The sequence below is a fragment of the Cebus imitator genome, unplaced genomic scaffold, assembly GCF_001604975.1.
Source record: "Cebus imitator isolate Cc_AM_T3 unplaced genomic scaffold, Cebus_imitator-1.0 Scaffold131, whole genome shotgun sequence".
NCBI classification, from domain to species: Eukaryota; Metazoa; Chordata; class Mammalia; order Primates; family Cebidae; genus Cebus; species Cebus imitator.
Window position 1 is genome coordinate 4122301 of NW_016107446.1, and position 27234 is coordinate 4149534.

General features: G+C 38.7%; 1 protein-coding gene across 1 annotated transcript in view; it reads left to right on the forward strand.

Annotated features, from left to right (window-relative positions):
* Positions 1-27234, forward strand: part of RANBP2 (RAN binding protein 2) — a 65972-nt gene that overhangs the window by 782 nt on the left and 37956 nt on the right. Inside the window, exons 2-9 of the mRNA XM_017541142.1 lie at positions 11616-11683; positions 13657-13768; positions 14199-14350; positions 17454-17685; positions 18027-18172; positions 19736-19928; positions 24762-24849; positions 26878-27087. Coding sequence (XP_017396631.1) covers positions 11616-11683; positions 13657-13768; positions 14199-14350; positions 17454-17685; positions 18027-18172; positions 19736-19928; positions 24762-24849; positions 26878-27087 — 1201 coding nt within the window. The remainder of the gene's footprint in view (positions 1-11615; positions 11684-13656; positions 13769-14198; positions 14351-17453; positions 17686-18026; positions 18173-19735; positions 19929-24761; positions 24850-26877; positions 27088-27234) is intronic.

Genomic DNA, 27234 nt, shown 5'->3' on the forward strand with positions numbered 1-27234 from the left:
TAGCTCCACTCTTTGATACTCACCCCTGCCCCCAGAACACTTTGGTAGCTGCTTTTGTTTTTTATTTAAGAAAAAAAAAATTCTAAATTTCTTGCAAATCATTAGTATGCCTTAGAATTTTTAACCTTTTCCACAAATGTTCTTAGGGTATTTTTCCTTTTTTAAGGTAAATAATGTGATATCTTTTGGATTTAGTAAGACTTTAGTATTTGGATGTAAAGAGTGACGGAAGAAGCTATTAAAGGTGGATGTGCACAGAATCTTGAGTGAGTTTGCTTTGCCTTGATGAATAACCACAGCGCTGTCGTTTATAAGTTGGATATTTGGGACAGGTTACACTTTTCATCCATAGATGGAGTTGCAACGTTGATAGAATTTTATAGGATGATCCATTGTAAACATTTAGGGCTGTGCTGGACACGTAGCACTAAAATGTTAGCTGCAAGTCACCGTTTTTATTGTTGATGTTGAAAGGATATTGGCGGGGCGTGGTGGCTCACCTGTAACCCCACCACTTTGGGAGGCGGTGGCAGGCAGATCACCTAAGGTCAGGAGTTCGAGACCAGCCTGGCTGACATGGTGAAACCCCGTCTCTACTAAAAATACATAATTAGCCGGGCGTAGTCGTGCACGCTTGTAATTCCAGTTAGGAGGCTGAGGCAGGAGAATCTCTTGAACCCGGGAGGCGGGGGTTGCAGTAGCTGAGATCTGGCCTTTGCACTCTGGCCTGGGCGCAAGAGGGAAACTCCATTTCAAAAAGTAAATAAATAAAACGATATTTATTCAGAGTCTCTTCTGTGCAAGGGCCTATGAGAATAAAGATCTGTAAGGAAGTTTTTAAAAAAAAGAATGGCTGCCGGGCGGGCGCGGTGGCTCACACCTGTAATCCCAGTACTTTGGGAGGCCTACGGGCGGATTGCCTGAGGTCAGGAGTTTGGGACCAGCCTGGCTAACATTGTGAAACCCTGTCTCTACTAAAAATAAAATTAGTCGGGCGTAGCGGCACACGCCTATAGTCCCAGCTACTGGGGAGGCTGAGGCAGAAGAATCGAGACTGAGGTCGCAATGAGCCGATATCGCGCCACTACACTCCAGCTTGGGAGACTCCGTTAAACAAACAAAGGGAAAGTCCTGGGTGACCATGATTATAATAGTAGCACAGTTGTGTGTTTTATCATAACTAAGCATAGATTATCTTATTTTGCACTTCCAGCAACCCTGTGGATATTGAGAACTGTGGAGATTAAAGATACTTGTTCAGGGTCAGATAGGTAGTGCAGCAGAATTTTGGCAATAGGTCTTGGGAACACTGAAGTAAGTTACAGTCTGTTCCTCCAGAGAAAAGGAATAGATACCTACTTGTACGTTGTAATTTCAAACTGCTAGCATAGTCATAAATGTGGACGTGGTGATAGAGTCTAAAACAGACCTTATTGAGGGTACTTGTAACTCCTGAAATTAAAGACTTTAATTTTAATGTTATTTATTTTTGAGATGGGATCTCTATCATTTGCTGGTTGCAGTGGCACCATCTCGGCTTACTGTAGTGTCTGCCTCCCGAACTCAGGCCATCCTTCCACCTCAGTCTCCTGAGTAGTTGGTACCACAGGTGCACCCACGACACCCGCTATTTATTTATTTTTTGCATTTTTGGTAGAGACTGGGTTTCACCATGTTGCCCAGGCTGTTCTTGAACTCCTGGGCTCATGTGATTCCCCTGCTTCCACCTCCCAAAGTGATGAGATTACAGGCGTGAGCCACTGCACAGGGCATTAATAATAATAATAATAATAATATTTTGAGACAAGGTCTCTTTTTGTCTCCCAGGGTGGAGTGCTGTGGCGGGATCATGACTCACTGCAAGATTGACCTCCCGGGCTCAGTCCATCCTCCCACATTAGCCTCCCGGGTAGTTGAGACTACAGGCATGTCAGCGACAGGCATGTCAGCGACAGGCATGTGCAACCATGCCTGGCTAACTTTTTTCTTTTTTTTTGAGATGGAGTCTCGCTCTATTGCTCACGCTGGAGTCCAGTGGCGTGATCTTTGCTCGCTGCAACCTCCGCCTCCTGATTTCAAGCAGGTCTCCAGCCTCTGCTTCCCGAGTAGCTGGGATTACAGGTGCACACCACCATGCCCAACTGATTTTTGTTATTTTTGGTAGAGACGCGGTTTCACCATGTTGGTCAGGCTGGTCTTGAACTCCTGATCTTGTGATCCGCCTGCCTCGGCCTCGCAAAACGCTGGGATTACAGGTGTGAGCCACTGCACCTGGCCTAACTTTTTTCTTTAATGTAGAGACAGGGTCTTGCCATGTTGGCCAGGCTTGTCCCCAACTCCTGGGCTCAAGTGATCCTCCTTCCTTGGCCCCAAAGTGCTGGGATTACAGGTGTGAGGCACTTTGCCCACTCTGATTTTTTTTTTAATGCAAGCTTAAAAAATAAAAAAGCAAGCTTAGAACCTTTCTGAGATTCTTAGTGGGGACTTTGGCTTCCAAAATATTAAAAACCACTGGTTTAGACAGAAGTTAGTGTTCTTTTAACTACATTGATTTTTCCATTAAAGTGGAGTGGTGATAGAATTTTGAGAATTAGTTATTATAATCACCTCTCTCTTACACTTAAAGAGTATTTTTTTTCCAAATAAATTGAAATTTATTTACATTAGAACCTGGGGGTTTCAGTGGAATATAGATTAGCTGGTGAGTAACTTTTCAACATGTGAAGCTATTCCATAAGGTTAGGTTTGAGTGAAATGATGAAACAGGGTGCTTTGGATAGAAGGTAAAGAATGGAGTGGGAAGAGGCAGTGGCTGTGAAGAATATAAAGAGGTTAGTATTCTCCCCCAGTTTGGCAGAGGTTGGCTATCTGTGAACTGACTATGCTTTCTAGGATGTCTGAGTTCTGAAGTGTTGATGTTTCTGTATATCATATCTTTTTAGTCTTCCATTGTGCTTTCATTTCATCTCCTCTTTGTTTTGCCATTTTTCTCTTCCCTCACATGTGCTTTTGCCCTTGTTAAAAATACTTTTCGCCTGTAATCTGAGCACTTTGGGAGGCTGAGGTGGGTAGATCACCTGAGGTCTGGAGTTCGGGACCAGCCTGACCAATATGGTGAAATCCCGTCTCTACTAAAAATACAAAACTTAGCCGGGCGTAGTGACATGCGCCTGCAGTCCCAGCTACCCGGGAGGCTGAGATAGGAGGATTGCTTGAACCCTGGAGGTGGAGGTTGCGGTGAGTGGAAGTGTGCCACAGCACTTCAACTTCAGCATGTGTGACAGAGTGAGACTTGTCTGGGGACAAAAAAAAAAAAAAAAAAAAAAAAACCTTCTTTCTCTAGTTTTTCTTTTTCCAGATGGTTTCTGTTTAGTTTTTCTAGGTTCTGTCACGTTAGCTTCTCATTCTGCAACTGATTCCCCAGAGGCTAGACAGCTCTTATTTATTTATTTATTTTAATTTTTGGGCTTAGTGATCCTCCTACTTCTGCTTCCTGAGTACCTGGGTCTACAGGCAGGCACGTTTGACAGCTCTTAGCAGTTTTTTCTGCCCTTAACATCTATGCTTCATACTTCTGAGCAACACACATACATACTTTTGTTGTTTTTAATTCCCTGTCTCCCATTTTAGACAGTTTCTACTGGCTTTTTACTGTGCTCCTCCAAAACTGTCCTTGGACACTTTGGTTCGCCCCTCATTCTTTCAGTACTGTTATTGCAGTCTTTGTTAAAATGAATATTTAACATTTATGTAAATATCGCAAGGTAAATATTTTTGTATTTGAATTGCCCTTATTGTGCAGTTTTGTTTTTCCTGGACTGAATAATTGCTTTATTTTTTGGTTTGCTTATGTTGTGTTACTACTTGTTTACTTAAACTCAGCAATTTAAACCTCAAATGTGGTCAAACTGGTCATAGAATGCCATCAATTTCAGCTTAAAACATTCATCCATTCATTCATTTATGTATGTATATTTTGAGACAGAGTCTCACTCTGTTGCCCAGGCTGGAGTGCAGCGGCACAGTCTTGGCTCACTGCAACCTCTGCCTCCCAGGTTCAGGCGATTCTCTTGCCTCACCCTCCCGAGTAGCTGGAATTACAGGTGCCTGCCACCATACCTGGGTAATTTTTTGTATTTTTAGTAGAAACAGGTTTCAAAATGTTGGCCAGGCTGGTCTTGCAAAATAATGGTATGCCTGCAAAACATCTTTACTTAGTTTGGTTGATAGTTTGGTTATCAAATTCTGAGTTTGAAATAATTTTTTTCTCAATTTTGAGAGCATTGTTCCATGACATTCTTGTTCTTGGTAACATAAAGGTTTTCTGGAAGTGTCCTTTCAATTGGGAAACTCATTGCTTTCAGTTCTGTAACATTTCTTGTATTATTTCTTTTTTTTTTTTTTCTTCCTGATATTTACCTGAAAGTTGGAGTTTCTCATTTGGTTCTCTAATTTTTCTCTTATTTTCCTCTTTCCTTTGTTCTGTTTTTTTTTGAGAGATTTCCTTACCTTTATGTTCTAGGGGAAGGGGACTGGGGAACTCATGGTTCAGTATCTAGACTTTTCCTTATTGTCCTGTGTAATCACTGCTTTCACCCTTGTTGGGACTCCACAGATTTGGAGCTGATCAGATGGATTTGTTGAGAATAGCAGCTTTTTTGGAGGATTTTAGTGGGAGGGGGATTCAGTTGACTGTGCAAGATAGAGATAATGTGGCGTCTCTTAGGGTCTAACTGTTCCTGTTTTCAGCCCCACATCAGTTCTTAATATTTAGCAGCTTAAGAGATTTCAGGTATTTGGTTATAGTGACATCTGCTGTCATTGAAAGAAGTACTGCTTGAATCGAGTATTGTCCTGTTTACATAACATGGGCTCTGCTCCTTCTTAGCTGTAGATCTTTAAACAAGGCATCTACCTGCTTGAGCTTCCCTTGTAAAATTAGCAGGTAAGAGGCAAAATATCATATATAAGAATAATTTATATAGTTGTTTAATTATCTTAAGGTTGTCTAATAAGATAGTTGGAAGCAAAGAAGGTAATGGAATTATTTTTCTATTATGTTTTGCTGTTGTACCTTTTAAGAATCTGTTTCTCTATTTTAAAAAAGGGGAACTGACTGGGTGCGGTGGCTCAGGCCTGTAATCCTAGTGTTTTGGGAGGCTGAGGAGGGCGGATCACAAGGTCAAGAGATCGAGACTAACCTGGCCAACATGGTGAAACCCCATCTCTACTAAAAATATAAAAAGTAGCTGGGCGTGGTGGCATGTGCCTGTAGTCCCAGCTACTTGGGAAGCTAAGGCAGGAGAATCCCTTGAACCTGAGAGGTGGAGGTTGCCGTGAGCCGAGATCGCGCCACTGCATTCCAGCCTGTCAACAGAGCAAGACTCTGTCTCTAAAAAAAAAAAGGGTGGGGTGGGTGGGTGGGACAAGCTCTGTTCCTTTCTGTGCTGTCTTGACTATTGTGTATTATTTTTGTCTCATACTTTCTCCTATATCTTTGAAGTTTGTGAAATTAACAGGGGGAAGGGAGACTGTATGTATACCCAATTCTTACGTATTATTTCCCTTGCTTCTAAAAAGTATTTGTGGTTAATTGCAGTTCAGATCTTGACCTATTTTCCTAAGTCTTTGTTAAGAATAGTAAGTGAGGGCCGGGCGCAGTGGCTCACGCCTGTAATCCCAGCACTTTGGGAGGCCAAGGCGGGTGGATCACAAGGTCAAGAGATCAAGACCATCCTGGACAACATGGTGAAACCCCGTCTCTACTAAAAATACAAAAATTAGCTGGGCATGGTGGCGCATGCCTGTAACCCCAGCTACTCAGGAGGCTGAGGCAGGAGAATCGCCTGAACCCAGGAGGCGGAGGTTGCGGTGAGCCGAGATCGCGCCATTGCACTCCAGCCTGGGTAACGAGCGAAACTCCATCTCAAAAAAAAAAAAAAAGAATAGTAAGTGAAGTTTAAGATTGCTTATAGTTCTTTACTTTTAAAATACATTCTGTTTAGGATGGACAGTCAAAATACTGTCATACGAGGATCACCTAGAATAGTTTTCTGAGTGTCACTATTTTTTTAGAGACAGAATTTGACATGTTGCCCAGGCTGGTGTCAAACTCCTGGGCTTAAGTGATCTTCCTGCCTTGGCCTTACAAAGTGCTGGGATTACAGATGTGAGCTACACTCCCATCCCTGAGTGTCACTTTTGACATAAAGTTACAGTATTTAAAAAAAAAACAAAAACAAACTTCATTGGCCGGGTGTGGTGGCTCATGCCTGTAATTCCAGCACTTTGGGAGGCCAGGGTGGGCAGATCACGAGGTCAGGGGATCAAGACCATCCTGGCCAACACGGTGAAATCCTGTCTCTACTAAAATACAAAAAACTAGCCGGGTCTGGTGGCGCTTGCCTATCGTCCCAGCTGCCAGGAGGCTGAGGCAGGGGAATCCTTTGAACCTGAGAGGCGAGCTGAGATTGCGCCGCCGCACTCCACCTTGGCGACAGAGCAAGCCTGTGTCTGGGAAAAACAACAACAACAACAAAAACAACTTCATTTAGATATAATTCATGTACCATACAACTAATCTATTTGAAGTGTACAATTAATTGATTTTTGTGTATTACGTTAATTTTAAATTGTGGAAAAATATAACAGTTTGCCATTTTAACCATTTTTAATTGTACAATTTGGTGACTTTAACTACATTTATAGTGTTGTTCAGACATCACCACTGTCTGTTTGCAAAATTTTTTCATCACTCTAAACAGAGATTCTGTAGCTATTTAGCAATAACTCTGTAGGCCCTCCTTTCTGCAGTCCCTGGAAACCTCTGCCTGCTTTGTCTCTCATGACTGCTTTTCTGGATATTTCATATTAATAGGATTACATAGTATTTGTTCGTTTGTCTGGTTCATTTCACTTATGTTTTCAGGGCTCATATGTTTTGTAGCATATGCTAGAATTTCATTCCTTTTTATAGCCCAATAATAGGCTATTGCATATATATATTCTACATTTCATTTACCTCTTCCTGTGTCATTGGATACCTGGGTTGTTTCCTTCTTTTGGCTTGCATGTAATGAAGTCAACACTGGTGAACAGTATCTGAGTGCCTGCTCTCAGTTTCCTTGGTTATGTAGCTAGGAGTAGAATTGGTGGATTGTATAGAAGAAACACTATAGCTTTTTGAGGAACCCCTAAAACTGTTTTCTATAGTGGCTGCACTATTTTACATTCCCACCAGCAGTGTATGAAGAGTTCCAGTTTCTCCACATCTTTGTCAACACTTAGTTTCTATTCTTTTTGATTGTATCCACTGTAATACGTGTGAAGCGATACCTTATTGTGGTTTCAATTTGCATATTTAGTAACTCATGATGTTGAGAATATTCTCATGGTTATTGGCCATTTGTGTATGTCCTTATAGAAATGTTTATTCAAGTCCTTTTATTTTTAAATCAGACAGGGTCTTGCCCTGTTGCTCAGGGTAGGGTGCAGCCTTGACCTCCCGGGTTCAAGCGACCCTCTCACCTTAGCCTCCTGCGTAGTATAGGCGCACGTCACCACACCTGGGTAATTTTTTTTTTTTTTTTTTTTTTTTTTTGTGTGGAGGCTGGGTTTTGCCACGTTGCCCAGGCTGGTCTCCCACAGCCTCCCCAAATGCTGGGATTACAGACATGAGCCACCATGCCCGGCCTATTCAAGTCCTTTGATTTGGGCTTTTATTTTACTTTATTTTAAATTTAAAATTTTTTTCTTAGTGTATTTTACTACCTTTATGACTTGGGTTTTTTAATTGGGTTGTCTTTTTTGTTAAATTATGAAAATTTTTTTTTTTTTTTTTTTTTTTTTTTTTTTTTTTTTTTTTTTTTTGACGGAGTTTTTCTCTTGTTACCCAGGCTGGAGTGCAATGGCGCAACCTCCGCCTCCTGGGTTCAGGCAATTCTCCTAATTCTCCTGCCTCAGCCTCCCCAGCAGCTGGGATTACAGGCACGCGCCAGCATGCCCAGCTAATTTTTTGTATTTTTTTTTTAGTAGAGACAGGGTTTCACCATGTTGACCAGGATGGTCTCGATCTCTTGACCTCGTGATTCACCTGCCTCGGCCTCCCAAAGTGCTGGGATTACAGGCTTGAGCCACCACACCCGGCCTTGAAAATTCTTAATATATTTTGGATATTAAACCCTTGTCACATATGTGGTTTCTGAATATTTTCTCCCATTCTGTAGGTTTTGCAGAATAATTTTAATTAAGTTAATTTTATCTATTTTTTTTGTTTGTTTGTTTCTTGTGCTTTTGGTGTCATATCTAAGAATGCATTGCTAAATCCCAGGTCATGAAGATTTATTCCTGTTTTTCTTAGAGTTTTATACTTTTTGCTCTTCTGTTTAAGTTGTTGGTCCATTTTGGGGTCATTTTTGTATATGAAGTGTGGTAGGGTTCAACCTTATTCTTTTGCATGTGGAAATTCCGTTGTATCTTCACCATTTTTGTGAAGTCTGTTTTTTCTTATCGAATGGACTTGGCACCCTTGTCAGAAACAACTGGCCATAGATTATGGGTTTATTTCTGAACTCTCAATTCTGTTTTATTGGTCTGTATGTGTGTATCCTATGCCAGTATGACACTGTTTTGATTGTTGTAGCTTTGTGGTAAGTTTTGAAATTGAGAAGTGTGAGTTCCTCCAACTTTGTTCTTTTTTAAGAATGTTTGGCTTTTGGGCACCTTGCAGTCTCATAAGAATTTGAGGATTGGCTTTTCCATTTCTGCAAAAGTGGCTATTAGAATTTTGATAGCATTGAATTTTGATTGCATTGAATCTGTAGCTCACTTTGGAGAATATTGACTTCTTGACAACTTTAGGTTTTTCTATTTATGAACACAGATGTCTTTCCATTTATTTAGGTCTTTTAACTTCTTTGAGCCGTTTTATTTTTGTTTAGATAGGGTTTGGCTCTGTCACCCAGGCTTGACTGGAGTAGTACTGTCAACTGCTCACTGCAGCCCTGATCTCCCAGACTCAAGCCATCCTCCTGCCTCAGTCTCCCGAGTAGCTGGGACTACAGGCACATGCTGCCATCCCTGGATATTTATTTTGCATTTTTAGTAGACATAGGGTTTTTCCATGTTGCCTAGGGTGGTCTCAAAACTCCTGGGCTCAAGTGATCCACCTGCTGAGGTCTCCCAAACTGCTGGGATTGTAGGTTTTAGCCTGGCCTTGAGCAGTGTTTTGTAATTTAAGCATACGAGTCTTTCACCTCGTTTACATTTATTCTCAGGCATTTTTTTCTTTTACATATTGTTGTAAATGGAATTGCTTCCTTAATTTCCTTTTCTGATTGTTATGTTACTTCTTATCCACAGTATTACCCTATGTGGTTTTACTTACCTGCAGTAACCCATGGTCCAAAAGTATTGAATGGAAGATTATAGAAATAAACATTTCATAAGTTTTAAATTGCAAACAGTTCTGAATAACATGATAAAATCTCACAGCCTCCTGCTCTGTCCTACCCAGGACATGAATCATCCCTTTGTCCAGCATATTCACGCTGTATGTGCTCCCCACCTGCTAATTACATCCTAGCCATCTCAGTTATCAGATAACTGTTGCAGTATTGCAGTGCTTGTGTTCAAGTAACCCATACTTATTTAAAATGACACCAAAGAGCAAGAGTAATGATGTGATGCTGGCAATTCACATATGCCAGAGAGAAGCCATAGAGTGCTTCCTTTAAGTGAAAAGGCGAGTTTTTGACTTGGGAAACAAAAAAGATCATATACTGGGGCTGCTGAGATCTGTGGTAAGAACAAATCTTCTGTCCATGAAATTGTGAAGAAGGAAAAAGAAATTTGTGCTAGTTTGGTGGTGATTCAAACTGCAAAAGCTACAGCCACAGTGTGTGATAAATGCTTAGTTAAGATGGGCAAGACATTAAATTTGTGGGTGGAGGACACGAACAGGAAGCATGTTTCGATTGATGGCAACCTGGTTTGGTACTGTTCATCATTTTGGATGTTCACTAGGGACTTGGAATTTCAAAAATAAGATGTTTGAGTACCTATATACTCTTTATGACATGGATGGAACATAATTTGGTTGTATCAGCATTTTGGTTTTCTTTTTTTCTTTCTTTTTTTTTTTTTAAGAGGGAGTCACTCTGTCACCCAGGCTGGAGTACAGTGGTGCGATCTTGGTCTACTGCAACCTCTGCCTCCTGCGTTCAAAGAGATTCTTTTTCTTGTGCCTCAACCTCCCGAGCAGTGGGGATTACAGGCGTGTGCCACCATGTCCAGCTAATTTTCATATTTTTAATAGAAACGGGGTTTCTGCATGTTGGCCAGGCTAGTCTCTAACTCTTGGCCTCAAGTGATCCGCCTGCCTCAGCCTCCCAAAGTGCTAGGATTATAGGTGTGAGCCACACCACCTGTCCTGGTGTATATAAGCATTTTGGACTTTGGAATTTATTTAAACGAGCCAGGCTGTGGACTTTGTTGATTACTTGAAGAATTCAATATTTATTTCTGCTTTTTGATTCCTTGACTGTAAAATACTAATCTGATCTGTAGAGAGAACAGTACATGGACCAGGGAATCCTCAGTGCCTTAATAGGTTATGAGTACCTACTCTTTCCCATAGAGGCTTACACATGGTAGGAGAAGAGATTTCTGGAATATCTTTCCTCCCCAAAGAAAGATGGTTTCTTTTGTTTGTTAAGTGAGAGAGTGGTACCACATGGTTTCTAAGGTTTCCAAGGCTGATGAAAATTCTTAACTTCTTTTGTCTACTTGTCTTGCTATTCTTGAATTTATTTTTTGTATGTATGTATTTATTTATTATTTAGAAACAGGGTCTCCCTCTGTTACCCAGACTGGAGTGCAGTGTCATGATCATAACCCACTGCACTGCCAACCTCCGGGGCTCAAGTGATTCTCCTGCCTTGGCTTCCTGAGTAGCTAGGATCACACAGGCGTGCTGCACCATGCCTGGCTATTTTTTTCCTCTGGAAACAGGATCTTGTGTTACACAGGCTAGTGTCAAACTCTTGGCCTCAAAGTGAGCCTCCCACCTTGGTCTCGAAAAGTGCTAGAATTAAAGGTGTGAACCACTGTGCCCAGCCTATTTTTTTTTCGAGATGGAGTTACCTGTTGTCCAGGTTGGAGTGCAATGGTGCGATCTCAGCTCACTGCAACCTCTCCTTCCTGGGTTCATGTGATTCTCATGCCTCAGCCTCCCAAGTAGCTGGGATTATAGGCACCTGCCATCATGCCCAGCTAATTTTTGTATTTTCGTAGAGATGGGGTTTTACCATGTTGGCCAGGCTGGTCTTGAACTCCTAATCTTAGGTGATTCATCCACCTCAGCCTCCCAAAGTGTTGGGATTATAGGCATGAACCACCGTGCCCAGCCCTATTTTTTGTTTCATTATAGAAAATTATAAAATATGGAATCATGCATTCAGCGTATACATCCATTTTTCAGTCTTAAAAAAAAAACAATTGGATGAAATGACATTTTAACATAAACTTTGTTGGGACAAATGTTTGCTACTTTTGAAAAAATGTTGGAAAATATTTCTATATGAAAAGTAAAATAACTTATACTTTATTTTTTTTAGAAGTCAATGAAAGGATTCTATTTTGCAAAGCTGTATTATGAAGCTAAAGAGTATGATCTTGCTAAAAAGTAAGTACAAGCTTTAAACATGTATTCGTTTTTTAAAATCAATGCCTCTCCTCCATTTTCTTCTTTGAAATAGGTAAAAATATGTTCTTTAGTAGTTCTTCCTAAGTGTACTCTGGAATAAGGGATTTATCCCTTGGTCTGATGCTAAGGACCAGCCTAGATTCCATTGAGATTGAACCTGTAATTAGTGTTTTCTGCACGTTGCTGTTTGTTTATACCAAGGGAAAGAAACTTTGGCTTAAAACATTTTTTCTAAAAATTGTCTTGCGTTAGAGTAAAAGAGGACTATGCCTATATATATATATATTTTTTTTTTTTTTTTTTTTTTTTTGAGACGGAGTTTCGCTCTTGTTACCCAGGCTGGAGTGCAATGGCGCAATCTCGGCTCACCACAACCGCTACCTCCTGGGTTCAGGCAATTCTCCTGCCTCAACCTCCTGAGTAGCTGGGATTACAGGCACGCGCCACCATGCCCAGCTAATATTTTTTGTATTTTTAGTAGAGACGGGGTTTCACCATGTTGACCAGGATGGTCTCGATCTCTTGACCTCGTGATCCACCCGCCTCGGCCTCCCAAAGTGCTGGGATTATAGGCTTGAGCCACCGCGCCCGGCCCATGCCTATATCTTAATTTATTTTTGGTTAGGTATCTGATACCTTAATCAGATGGAATATATCAGTGAATAAAAAATTCAACTGTAATTGCAAGGCAGGAGAATAGCTTGTATAAAAGATCTTTAATTGATGCAGTATGTGGCGCTCTAAGGCTCTATCCTAGGGATTAAGAAGCCCGGTGATTCTGATTTCCTGACTTGGAGCGGATTAAAGCAGAAAATTTAGAGGGAGGCAGGCTTTTTTGTTTTGTTTGTTTGTTTGTTTTGAGGCAGCATTTGTCTCTCTTGCCCAGGCTGGAGTGCAGCGGCTGGCTCCATCTTGTCTCACTGCAACCTCTGTCTTCTGGGCTCGAGATCCTCCCACCTCAGCCCCCCAGGTAGCAGGGGATACAGATATGCACCACCATGCCTGGCTAATTTTTGTATTTTTTGGTGGAGACAGGGTTCACTATGTTGCCCAGGCTAGTCTGGAACTCCTCAGCTCTAGCAGTCTGCCTGCCTCGGCCACCTATAGTGTTGGGACTGTAGGTGTAAGTTATTGCTCTTAGCCGGGAGGCGGGCTTTTAAAGGCATCCAAAGGAAGATGGAAATGCTGATAAGAAAGGAAAATGGTGGCACATAAATTATGTAACTAGCACCATTGTGACTGTTAATCCTTATACCTTGTTATTGTGAGACTTGGCTCCCTTAGTATAGGTCTGGCCTAATTTCTGTCAAGTATTAATAAGTAAATATCCTCTAGGATACCTTAGAGGCAATTTCTATTTCTCAAATCAAGTAACAACTAAAAATTAGTAAATATCCTTATTTTTAGTTGTTACTTGATTTGAGAAATGGAAATTGCCTGTATTTGGTACTGTAGTTAGTAATTTTTCTTCTGTTCAATTTTAGCTGGGTATAGTACTGTTAGAAATTACTTTCATGCTTAAAGGGTAAATATATTCTCTTTGTTGTTTGGACAATTGTTGCTCTTTAGGATTTTGCATTATAATAACTTTAAAAATGTTTACTATAATCACTTTTCTAATTTATTTGCAAAACTCAGTGTTTTACTAAAATGTGATCAGGAAGAAAAAGCAATTTATATGTTCATTTCTTATGTGTGGTTGACGCTGGAGGAAAATGTAAATATGACATTTAATGGTAAAATGAGTATGTTGTCAATGCTATGTACGTGTTTTTAAGTATTACCTGTTTTTTTCTATGAATACTTTTGAGTTATCCACATAAATAGTGGTAGCATTGAGTAACAGTATAAACTAGTTTAGTGGTTGCTTTGGTTTAAGATGTATTCTTTAGTTAGCGTTTAAAAGTACAGTTCTAAGTTTAATTTACTTTTGTATTACTTTTAAAAAACAGATACATATGTACATATATTAATGTGCAAGAGAGGGATCCCAAAGCTCACAGATTTCTGGGTCTTCTTTATGAATTGGAAGAAAACACCGATAAAGCTGTTGAATGTTACAGGGTAAGTTACATGATTCTGTAGCCTTTGCATAGCCAAACACATGATGGCCAGAGAAGTTTATATGAATAAATCAGATATATTTTATGAATATCATAAAACAAGCATTGGCATCATAGAACCATTATGTGACATAGCTTGGAACAGATTTAGAATTACTTAACACCTATAAATTTTAAATCTAACATGGTCAGAAATGGTGCTCTTTTGTGTTTTTTGCATTGATACGATAAAAGTGTAATTTTTATTTGATTCATTTCCAGAAAATCCCAAGACACTTTTATTTAAACACATTTGAAGTAACATATTTTCTCTAGAAATAGAATTTTTTAATAGTTGCAGTGATAATTTTTTAACTTTTGTATGAGAGTGTATATGCATACATACATAAAATTTATTATTTACTAACCTTCAATTTCTTTTCTATTATTAGCGTTCAGTGGAATTAAACCCAACACAAAAAGATCTTGTGTTGAAGATTGCAGAATTGCTTTGTAAAAACGACGTTACTGATGGAAGAGCAAAATACTGGGTTGAAAGAGCAGCTAAACTTTTCCCAGGAAGTCCTGCAGTTTATAAAAAAAAAAAAAAAAAAAAAAAAAAAAAAAAAAAAAAAAAAAAAAAAAAAAAAAAAAAAAAGGAGAAAACTTAAAACACAGACATTTCTAATATTTGGAGTTTAAATTTTCAGTAGCAAACCTTAAGCCCAGGTGTTTGTGTTTTCTTTAAATTTTTCTTTTTACCCTTCTGGAATAATTAATATTTTAGGGATTTTACAGTTTAGTAGCTGGTGGTAGAGCTAAGATTTACATTAAGTTCTGCCTGGTATACAGTTTTTGCGTCATTAAGTGAAAATTACCTACAGGATGACAATTTAGGGATATTTTAAAGAAGAGTTTTCTAATAACTATTGTCTGAAAGTAGAAGGGATTATATTTTCAGATAGTAAGGTTTTCAAGCAAAGGATAAAAGGTGGTTTCTCTAGTATATAAGATGTCACTGCTTAAAAATGATAGGAAGTTCCTGCTAGTGTGTTGACTGGTCCTGATATTCTTTCTAAAGTAAAATACAGCTTACTAAGTAACTCTTCTGGAGAAAGTCTGCCAATATGTTTGGCACACATTTAAAATATATATTGTTATATAATGTTTAATATATATTAATGTATACTTCATTATGTACAATATTAAATTATAAATGTATATTTGCCTTTAGCAGCCTCCCACTCCCATTATATATGTTTCTGATGGAAATTTAAAAAATAAAATTTTGAAATAATTATAATTTTTTTTTTTTTTTAAGACAGAATCTTGCTCTGTAGCCCAGGCTAGAGTGCAGTGGTACTATCTTGGCTCACTGCAACTTCTGGCTTCTGGGTTCAAGCGATTCTTGTGCTGTGGACTCCTGAGTAGCTGGGATTATGGGTGTGCCACCATGCCTGGCTAATTTTTGTATTTTTAGTAGAGATGGGGTTTTACCGTATTGCCCAGGCTGATCTTGAATTACTGACCTCAGGTGATCCACCCGCCTCAGCCTCCCAAAGTGCTGGGATTACAGGTGTGAGCCACCATGCCCAGCCTTAACCATTCACTTTGAGAGGCATTTTGGTTATTTCCAGTTTTTGGCTATTGTTCAACTGCTGTGAACAATCATGTACAGATTTTTGAAGCTGAAAAATCATTGAAAATGCTTCCAAAGGGAAATTATTACCAACAAGTTAAACTTTTCTCCTCAGTAATAAGCAGCTGGATTTTAAATAGTAATTTAAAACATTAGATCTAATTGTGCAGATTTCTTTACCATACTTTCTTAGGTGTTATACCTCAAACATAATTCCCATATTGGGCATGGCAGTCTAGTGTGTGTCACTTTATTTGGTGTCAGTAGTGTTAAAGAACATATGTAATGGTAGGGGCTTCTTTTCTTGCAGTGTAACTAGTTAGATACTTTGAAGCATTCTTTAAAAATTTTCTTCAATAACTTAAAGGCACTGTTGCACTTTTCCTGTATCAGATTTTTCTTTGTTTTGAAATTGAAATTCATGAGATTTATAACTCATGCAAAGTATTCCATTTCTCCTAAAATTTAAGGCTTGCTAAGGTAAACAGTTTTTGACATTTGTTTAATGAATGAAAGTATTGCAGTTGAGAAGGCTTTTTCTCTCAAGGATGAGAGAACTTTTTAAAAGCGCTCACAATGGTTTAAAAACTTTTTTTGACATAGAGTCAAAGACTAGGGCTTTTGTAGATAGGGAGAGGCCAGAATATCATCCATTTCATTCAGAAGATGAGAAATTAATAAAGGAGAGAGGAGAATGAAATACAGAACACCGATGGGTGGCTTAGTCTTTGGTAGCAGAGAGAGCTGGGGGAAGATGAGTTTAAGTAGGTAAGGTAAAATGGAATTTATGTGTGATAGCATCAGGTGTCTCAGTGAAGGATGAATCTAGATTGTAAGTTGAAAGTGAGGGTCAAAGGAAGGTATGGGAAAGTTGAGGAAATAGGAGGAGGTGGTTAAGAGTCAAGAGAGTGGAGAAAGTGAGTCTGTTAGTACTAAAATAGTATTTTGTTTTAGGCAGCACCAGTTTGAGGGTTGAGATAATGAAAATGAAATCAGTTAGCCTGAGGTTGTGATTTCCCAAATGTAAGTACACAGAAACCAGTTGGTAGGGTTCTTCTGAGGAAAAGAGGGACTTAGTTGAAGGGATCTAAGCAAACAATTATGGATGTAAGGGGTTATGGCATTTTTTGACTGACAGAAGAAAGAAAGTATGTGTTCACAGATACTTAAAACTTTGTGATATCATTGTCCTGAAAGGAACTTGTTATGTGGTGGTGAAGTATATTTCTAGCAGTAAGGGTACGTAGGCCCCCAGTGAGGTAGAAGAATAAGAAGGGAGGTATGGTGATTTCAGTGGTATGACCAAAATACAGATTTTGAAGACCTGTGTCAGTGGCAAGTGGGTGGTTGAGGATAGAGTGGAGCACAACATTACTGGAGATGAAGTGATTAAAGAACTGAGTAGTCAGCCTGGGCAACACGGCAAGACCCCATTTCTACAGAATATTAAAAAAAAATTAGCGAGACGTGGAGTGCATGCCTGTGGTCTTAGCTTCTTGAGAGCTGATGCAAGAGCATCACAAATGAGAAGTGAGTGGCCACAAACCCTACTTTCTCTCCTGGTATATAAGTTCAGAGAGAAAAAGCCATCCTGGTAGTGGGGGTTATCCTGAGATGATACTCACTTCATTTAAGATCAGGAGGTGGTGACAGTGTTTTGAGATGATGATGAAGGTATCAGAACAGTGGGAGGAGAGGGGATGTAAGATTGAGTCAGATTAAGGAGATACAGAGCAGTTTGAAGATAAGGACCTTGTTGCTGAGGATCAGCTGGTGAGATCTAGGCTTCTGGTGGTGACTCAGGTGGATAAGGATGTGTGGCAATAGTCCTGGTAGTCTCTGAGGAGAGTATGAGCTACTGCAGTAATCACAGATGCTTTTCTCCACATACAGTGCTTGAGACTTAGTTTCTGGTTTGTAAGTAATTCTCTGAAGGGACAAATAAGGTATATAGGATGGTATTTTTGGTGGCGTCATCATAAAGCTAGGCATAGTGGAATGGTGCTCATTGGGACCGTGACTTGTAAAATTGCACAGGTAGTACTCTAATGATTTTTTTTCCCCTCTAGGAACAGCTTTTAGATTGTGAAGGTGAAGATGGATGGAATAAACTTTTTGACTTGATTCAGTCAGAACTTTATGTAAGACCTGATGACATCCATGTGAACATTCGGCTAGTGGAGTTATATCGCTCAAATAAAAGATTGAAGGATGCTGTGGCTCACTGCCATGAGGCAGAGAGAAACATAGCTTTGCGTTCAAGTTTAGAATGGAATTCATGTGTTGTACAAACCCTTAAGGTAGGTGAAAGCTATTGGGTCTTTACATTTCTATGTAGTCAATTAGCATACATCTTTTTGTATTAAAGCAGCAGTACCTCTCAAGACTGAAATTTCTTTTATTAATGTAGAACAATTATAAAATGAAATTTTTACCAGGATCAGTTAAATTTATAATGGGAAAATTGGGGAGATAACTATGATAAATATATATATTTTTGGTGTTTTCATTTATAAGGTTGATGTAAAAATATAGTTTCACAAATGTGGTTAGAATGAGAAAAGAAATTTGTAGGCATAAAATGGTTAATTTTTTAACATTTGATTGTGTTTTGTAACTTACTGTTCATTCCACAAAATAGGAATATCTGGAGTCTTTACAGTGTTTGGAGTCTGATAAAAGTAACTGGCGAGCAACCAATACAGACTTACTGCTGGCCTATGCTAATCTTATGCTGCTTACACTTTCCACTAGAGATGTGCAGGAAAGTAGAGAATTACTGGAAAGGTATGTTGACTTTGAGGAGAACACTTTAGTATAAATCACTGTTTTTCTTTTAGCAGTAAATTCATTGCTCTAAACTTCTTTACTGAATCATTATTTCTATAATGTACCCAGAAGTTATAGTTAATACAGTGAACCACTTGGAGGCAATCTTATTTTTCTTTTATGGGGATGTTCCAATTGGTTTTATATGACTTTCCTTTTTAAAGAACTCTTACAGTTCAAGCTTGATTAAAATTAGCCTTATAGTTAAATACTCAGTTTTGTCATAGTCAAGCCTAAGGTGAATGTTCTAACCGCTATTTCTTTTTCTTTTCTTTTTTTTGAGAAAGAGTCTCGCTCCGTTGCCAGGCTGGAGTGCAGTGGCATGATCTTGGCTCACTGCAGCCTTTGCCTCCTGGGTTCAAGGGATTATCCTGCCACAGCCTCCTGAGTAGCTGAGACTACAGGCACGTGCCACCACATCCAGCTAATTTTTGTATTTTTAGCAGAGATGGGGTTTCATCATGTTGGCCAAGATGGCCTTGATCTCTTGACCTCAGGATCCAGCCTCCTCGGCCTCCCAAAATGCTGGGATTACAGGCGTGAGCCCCTGTCCCTGGCCAATAACAACAGCATTTTTTTCTGAAAATAATTATTTTCCAACAGCAAAATAGTAGTCAGACAGTGTCATTGTTCTTGCATTTTTGTATATCTTTTTAATGTCTCACTTAATAAAACATAGCTAGATTCTCATTTACTTCCTCTTTCAGTCTGTAAAACCATACATGTCATGAAACCGCCAGAAAACTCAGCTCTACATACATGAGAAAATGAGAATTTAAAATATAAAATGTCTTATATTTTATATAAAGTGTTGTAAAAGCAATTTTAACTTCATGGATTCCCTGAAGGGGTTTTTGAGAACGCTTGGCGATCTCCAGACCTCGCTTGCTCTGGTTGCTTTATTATAAAGCTGCTTTAAAATCATACTTCATGTTTAAGTGTTTGCTTTTACTTTTCTACCAGAGTTAAGATACGGAGAAACATTAGGATTTAGAAGCACTAATTTGGAATATACATTACACATAATAGTTAGAAATATAATTTATTTAACTCTGTAACTATATAGTAAAAAGAGCAATTACCATATTGATACTTAAGTATCTGTTAGTTATTGTAATTTGGAAATGGTATGTCTAATTTGAGAAATTACAACTTTTAATTAAATAATGAAACCATATAATCAGGAAGAAACTAGAAAATACTTTTCCAACTTTATCCTGGTTTATTTGAAATATGCACCTATAATCACTAATCTGATATGTATCTATCCTGTGACTGGAGGGCTGGAAATAACTGGGAATAAGACATCATTTGAGAGGTTAAGCTTGAAGTATAGGAAGTATGCAGGATAAAAATAAGCATTAGGTAATTCATAATTTATGGCAAATAAGAATTATTAGGAGTTGAATGTAGAAGATGAATCTTGAAATAAAATTTTCATTTTAGTTTGAATTAAATGATGAAAACCATGATTATTCACAGTGCAGTAAGTGTGGATTATCTGATATTTTAATATTACAGTTTTGATAGCGCTCTTCAGTCTGTGAAATCTTCATTGAGTGGAAATGATGAACTGTCAGCTACTTTCTTAGAAATGAGAGGACATTTCTACATGCATGCTGGTTCTCTGCTTTTGAAGATGGGTCAGCATAGTGATATTCAATGGCGAGCTCTTTCTGAGCTGGCTGCATTGTGCTATCTCATAGCATTTCAGGTAAGTCTTCCACTTATAGGAGCGGTTGACATTTCACTGAGTCTTAATGTGTTTTAAATGGAGATATGCTCTGCTTTGTGATGACCATATGTGACCAAACCTGTGGAATTAAAGTTAAAATGAAATAGTTTGATAGAGTGGAAAATAAGTGTGCTTAATACTGGTGAGGCTGGTGAAACAGGGTATTGCATGCACAGCCGTTGACAGTCTGCATTGCTGTGATTTGTTTGGAGACAAATTTGAAGAGCTTGATCTTTTTACTCTGCCATTTTTGGGAACATATGATAAAGATGTAATTTCACATTATGGGTAAAGCTTAATTAAAAAAGATGTGTGACTTGGACGAAAACCTAATAAGTAGATATAGGGCAATGACTTTATAAGCTATGATAGAAGAATATGATTGCCCATTAACATGTTAGTGGAAAAACATGTTTGTATTGTATATAATATATAACAGTGTATTAATCTTTGAAAACATAAAACCTTTTTTTATAGCTTTTTTTTTTAATGAGCTTGCATTACTTTTGAAAGGAAAAGAAATAAGCAGTCTCCCAAATAAGCATTAAACCAGGCTAGAAAAATGATTGCTAATTTTAGAGAAGGATTTTTTTTGCTTGGGGGAGGGAAAAAAAGATTCATTACTTTTAGTGAAGGCACCTCCTTCTAATAGAAATCTTTTAAAAACACTGTTGATAGGCAGTTCACAATGTTGAGTGCTAATATTTGCTTAATAGAAACTTCTGTGTTTATAAGGAATAAATTAGTGAAAATTAATAGATTTAGTCAGGTTCACTAGGTAATATAAACATTAAAAGGTTCTTATTACAGAAATTCTCAAGCAGCTAATAGTTCTTATTTTTAATGGAAACTTTAAAATTTATCTGTCTGTGTTATCTATTAGAGTCTTGGTCTGTCTCCCAGGCTGGAGCATAATCGTAGCTCACTGTAATGTTGAACTGGGCTCAAGCCTCCCAGAGTGCTGGGATTATAGGTATGAGCTACTGTGCCCAGCCTAAAATTTTTAATGTGTACTTTTGAGAGACAGTCCTTACTCTTGTTGCCCAGGCTGGAGTGCAGTGGCATGATCATAACTCACTGCATCTTCGAACTCCTGGGTTCAAGTGAATCTCTCTTGCCTCAGTCTCAGCTCAGTAGCTGAGACTACAGGTACCTGCCACCATGCCTGGCTGCATTTTCAAATTTATGTAAAGACAAGGTCTTGCTATGTTTCCCAGGCTGGTTGGTCCTGGCTTCAAGCTGGTTGACCCTGGCTTCGAGTGAACTCCTGGCTTCAGGTGATCCTTCTGCCTTGCCCCTCCCAAAATGCTGGGATTACAGGTATGAGCCACCACCCCTGGCTGTGAACTTTTTTAATAATAAAAAGTTAGTTTTCCTCTTAATCCATTCACTCAGGTCTCCTTTCCTAGATGATAGCTACTCTTAGGAGTTTCTTGGGTGTTCAAAAATATTTTTTGCATATGCAAATGTCTAAAACATTCTTTATCTACTTTTAAAAAATACTGTGCTTCATTGTGGGTGTGCTTTACCTATTGCCAGATGCCTAGCCTTTGTTTTGTTTTGAGATGGAGTCTTGCACTGTCACCCAGGCTGGAGTACACTGGTGCTATCTTGGTTCACTGCAACCTCCACCTCCCAGGTTCAAGCTATTCTCCTGCCTCCGCCTCCCAAGTAGCTGGGAATACAAGTGCCCACCACCATGCCCAGCTATTTTTTTTGTATTTTTAGTAGAGACAGGGTTTCACTATGTTGGCCAGGCTGGTCTCAAACTCCTGACCTTGTGATCAGCCTGCCTCAGCCTCCCAAAGTGCTAGGATTACAGCTGTGAGTCACCGTGCCCGGCTGAATATTTTTATTCTGCATAAGGAAATACCAAGAACCGAATCACCTGAAGATGCACTGGGCTACCCTGAAAAGTAATTAATGTCCATCACTGAAAATGTTCTGTCATAGGTAATGTCCACTTACTAGAAGCATCCAAAAGTAATTATTTGGGTGACTAGAGCAGTGGCTTTTAATTCCATCACCACTTTCTTAATTGGTGGTGGAAATGTAATTCAGTACAGCCTCTTTAGAGTTAGATATTTGGCAACAGCTCTAAAAATTATAAATGAACAGATATACTTTGATACTGCCATTCTTTTAGGAATTCATGGCACAAGTTAATCATTGCTAAATTAGTTGAAATAGCATTAAAAAAAAAAAAGCAAGCTAAAATACTGGTTTTAAAACCCTGGTTTTAAAAACTCCGAAACTACAGTGCATACATACAATGGAGTAATATGCAAGCATCAAAAATAATGAGAATGCCCTTTATATATGCTGACATGGAAATTTCTCCAAGATACCGTTAGTGGAAATAAAGTAAATACAGTATTCAGATGTTTTTCTCCTTTTTTAAAGGACAGGGGCTATGTGTGTGTGTCCATGGAGATGCATAAATATTTCCTGAAGACACAAGAAAGCACTAACATTAGTTTCTTTGAGGGCGGAGAAGTAAATAGGGACCAGAAAGGAGTCTTCATAGCATATTCTTAAGGGCCTGTAGAATTTTAAAATGAGAATATGATTCTTTCCAAACATGCTTATTTTTCAAAACGTATTCTTTATGAACCTAAAAGCTTTGATTTTGGATTTTAGAAACATTCATGTCACCTATCCTTTTACAACTTTTCTAAACATCATGTCAAACTTTGTCATCTATATGTTGAAAGAGCATACAAAATAAGAAACAAAATGTTGACATAATTCTTTTTGTTTTCAAACTGACCTCAATTCATAAACTTGGCCTGTTTTACAAAATTATTCAATGGTTGAATTTGTGACCAGTTAATTAGTTGTGAATCCACTCAATTCAAATCATCTCAACTCATTATTTCCTCATCTTAACAAAAAGGTTTTAAGAGACTTTGTTAAATATCTAGCTGAAATGCAGATGTACTTACTAGATCCACAGTATTAGATCTAGAGTCTATATCTAATATAGATATATTAGAGTCTGAAAATCTTATCCAGAGTCTGAAAATCTTATCATAAAAATTAGCCAATTCTTAAATACCCAAATGCCAGCACATAACCTAATTTTTATGCTTATAATCCTTCAGTCATTAAGCTTTAACATAAACTGATAATATAAAATACAAGCATCTAAGATGCTCAAATACGTGGCAGTTAACAAAAGAAAGACTGAGGTAGGTATTTATGTGCTGAAGTGGAACAATGAAGAAACATTTAAAAAAGCAAGGCATCACCGGGCATAGTGGCTCACGCCTGTAATCCCGGCACTTTGGGAGGCCGAGGCGGGCGGATCGCGAGGTCAGGAGATAGACACCATTCTGGCTGACACAGTGAAATCCCATGTCTACTAAAAACACACAAAAAATTAGCCAGGTGTGGTGGCAGGCGCCTGTAATCCCAGCTACTTGGGAGGCTTCGGCAGGAGAATCGCTTGAACCCAGGAGGCACAGGTTGCAGGGAGCCGAGATTGTGCTACTGCACTCCAGCCTGGGCAACAGAGCCAGACTCCGTCTCAAAAAAAAAAAAAAAAAAAAAAAAAATTCTTCAAGCCTTCTACCTGTTGGTTTTGTTACTTTTTTTGATGATTTCTTTTACAAAATAATTTTAATATTTGAGGCAACCGTCAGTCTTCTTTTCGACATTCTATTCATCATGCTTTCAGCTTTCTTTTTTCCCATAGGTTATGGCATTAGGATCTCTTTAATCTCCTGGCTGTCCCATTTATTCCAGTGCTTTCTCATATTGTCCATATTCTGAAAATGTGGCATTTCCAAATACTGTTTCACCTGTGCTGTTTAAAGTGGGGCTGTCATCTTTACTGAAATAGGACATCTGCTGTTGGCCTGTTTATGCAGGGCAGAAAAGTAATATAATTTTTCCATTTCTCTGAATGTAACATGAATGTGCTTTTAGTAGAAACTAATTTCTCAGAAGTGCTCTATGCATTTTTTTTTTTGTTGAGGTAGGATCTTGCTCTGTCACTCAGGTTGGAGCACAGTGGCATGATCATGGCTCACTGCAGCCTTGACCTCCTGGATTTGTGATCCTCCTGCCTTAGCCTCCGAGTAGCTGAGACCACAGGTGTTTGCCACCACATCTGGCTAATTAAAAAAAATTTTTTTTAAGATAGGATCTTGCCATGTTACCCAGACTGGTCTCAAACTCTGGGCTCCAGTGATCCCCCCACCTTGGCCTCCCAAAGTGCTGGGATTACAGGTGTGAGCCACCATGTCTAGCCCATCTTTGTGGGTTGTTGTTTTTTTTTTTTACCCTCTGACTTTCTTTTAACAGCATTTTTTTTTTTTTTGAGATGGAATCCCACTTTGTCAGGCTGTAGTGCAGTGGTGCAATCTCGGCTTACTACAATCGCTGCCTCCCAGGTTCAAGCTATTCTTGTGCCTCGGCTTCCTGTTCCTGAGTAGCTGGAATTACAGGTGTGTGCCACCACACCTGGGTTTTTTTGTTTGTTGGTTTGTTTGTTTTGTATTTTTAGTTGAGACTGGGTTTCACCATGTTGGCCAGGCCTATCTTGAACTCCTGACCTCAAGTGATCTGCCTGACTTGGCCTCCCAGAATGTTGGGATTACAGATGTGATCCACTCCTGACCTGGCCTGTCTTTCATAGGTTATATAAATTCCTTGGTTCCCAGTTTTTGCAGTCTTTTCCAATTCAGTTTAATTAATGGTTAAGTGTTAGTTTATTATCAAAAAAAGTACAGTGTAATAGAAAAGACTGTCTTACTATTAGAAGGATGGGTGTCATAAAATTAAGATATTTGATTCTAAAATTATTAGGTTCCAAGACCAAAGCTTAAATTAATAAAAGGAGAAGCTGGACAAAATCTGCTGGAAATGATGGCCTGTGACCGTCTGAGCCAATCAGGTAATGGTAAACTAATTTAAAAAGAAAAAAGGTAAATTTCTGTTAAGACATGTCTTATGATAAAATCTTCTGTCTGTCCAGGAGATAATCTATCAAAATAATTTCTTTTGCTGTATCAGTTAAGAGCAATAGGTATGGAAGAGATGAGAAGAAATAGCATATTCTTTAAAAGAAGTGAATAATTGATATTGTTTGTTCGTAGGTGGAGAGGATTTCTTAAATCTTTCTTTATCTGGCTGCTACAGCCTCTATCCTGAATATTTCATCGCTTTCTGAACAAAGTATAATTATTGATTTGCCAACCATTTAACACCAGCTGCTTCTAAAAACACTGCCGTGGGAATATAAAGATGAAGAAGCTATGGATCTGTCTTAAAGAGCTGAGAGCATAGTGAGAAAGAAGATAAATACTTACCTTGTATTAGGCTCTTGGAATTTGTAGATTTTTTTTCTCATTTTTGGCTGATTGGGATGAATCCTAAAGGTCTATTACATATTTATTACCTGTGATTTGCTAAGATACGAGCTTTAAGGTAGTCGGGTAGCCAGTGAATCAAGCACTGAACTGAAGAAACATAGTGTTTTGATATAAAATTGGATGAATTTTGTAAAGAGCAAGATGTAGTAGTAAATCAAAGTTATTAAAAGCCTTGGTGTATGGTTAGGCTGTTGGCCAAAGCTCATATTGCTCTCGTATTCCATAGCCCGCTTTTTCTTGTGGGAGTTAGACTTTCAGTCCTTAAAGTGTCTTTCTACTTTTTTCCTTTTCTGTTTTTCTTCTAACCTTGCAGGGCTCTCTAAGTGCCTTTGCAGGGTGTCACAGTTAGATAAAAATCGCTGGCTGGGTGCAGTAGCTCACGCCTGTAAACCCAGCACTTTGGGAGGCTGAGGCAGGAGGATCACAAGGTCAGGAGTTCAAGACCAGCCTGATCAACATGGTGAATCCCCGTCTCTACTACAAATACAAGAATTAGCTGGACGTGGAGGCACGTGCCTGTAATCCCAGTTACTTGGAGACTGAAGCAGGAGAACTGCTTGAACCTGGGAGGCGTAGGTTGTGCTACTACACTCCAGCCTAGATTATAGAACTAGACTCCGTCTCAAAAGAAAAACATCGCCTATATTTTTTTATGTCTGATGTGGGCATCCCTAGGGTGCCCTCTCTAGGCGTGATGATACAACTGTGTAGTGGTCACCAAACCTGATTGCCCAGCAGAATTAACTCCAAGGAGGGTGTTTAAATATAATTCTTATATCTTACGTTTTACCCGTTTAAAGTGTACAGTTCAGTAGCTTTTAGTATGTTCAAAGAGTAGTACAGTTGTTACCACAATCAGTTTTAGAACATTTTCATCACTCCATGAGGAATTCCTTACCCATTAGCAGTCAGTCTCCGTTTTACCCAAACCTCTCAGCCTTGGCAACCACTAACCTGTCTCTGTAGGTTTGCCTATTCTGAACATTTCACATAAGTGGAATCATACAGTATGTGATCTCTTGTGACTGGCTTCTTTCATTTAGCAAGGTTTTCAAGGTTCATCTGTGTTGTAGCATATGTCAGTACTTTATCCTAGGACTGTGATTTTTAGATTACTTACTGCAAGCCTGTGGAATAAAAATCTCTGTAAGTGGGACCTGGAAATAATTCTTAAAAGTTGTTTAAAGAAGGATTGTGATCAGCCAGGTTTAGAAATCAGTATGTCAGAGCGGAGAGTAAGTGCTTGTTGTCTCTGCTCTCCTATGGCCACTTAAATCCAAATCTTTTCATCTAAAATGTAAATATGCTTGGCATTTTTCATACATGTTCCTGTCTTTTTTCTCCCTTCTGCTGTCTTATATAGGTACAGATAATATTAAACCTCTACTCTCTTTATTTTCTATATAAGCACCCTTTTTGTTGTCCATCTGTATTTTTTGGGTTGGAGGGTTAGGTCTGCGATAATCATGTTATTTTCCCTTTGGGTATACAAATAGTGTGGGCCAATACAATGTGTATTTTTAAAGTGATGGAAATAATTTGTTTTTCAGGGCACATGTTGCTAAACTTAAGTCGTGGCAAGCAAGATTTTTTAAAAGAGGTTGTCGAATCTTTTGCCAATAAAAGTGGGCAGTCTGCATTATATGATGCTCTGTTTTCTAGTCAGTCACCTAAGGATAGATCTTTTCTTGGTAGTGATGATATTGGAAACATTGATGTACAAGAACCAGAGCTTGAAGATTTGGCTAGATACGATGTTGGTAAGTTATATGTTTCAAAGGAAACTGTCTACATCTTAATCCTTATAAGTTTCCCATAATCTTATTACCCAGAAATATTTTCCTGTATTCCTTTTGTGTGGGGGTTGGGTGGCGGGAAGGGGGGGGGGTTCAAATTTGGTGCTGTGG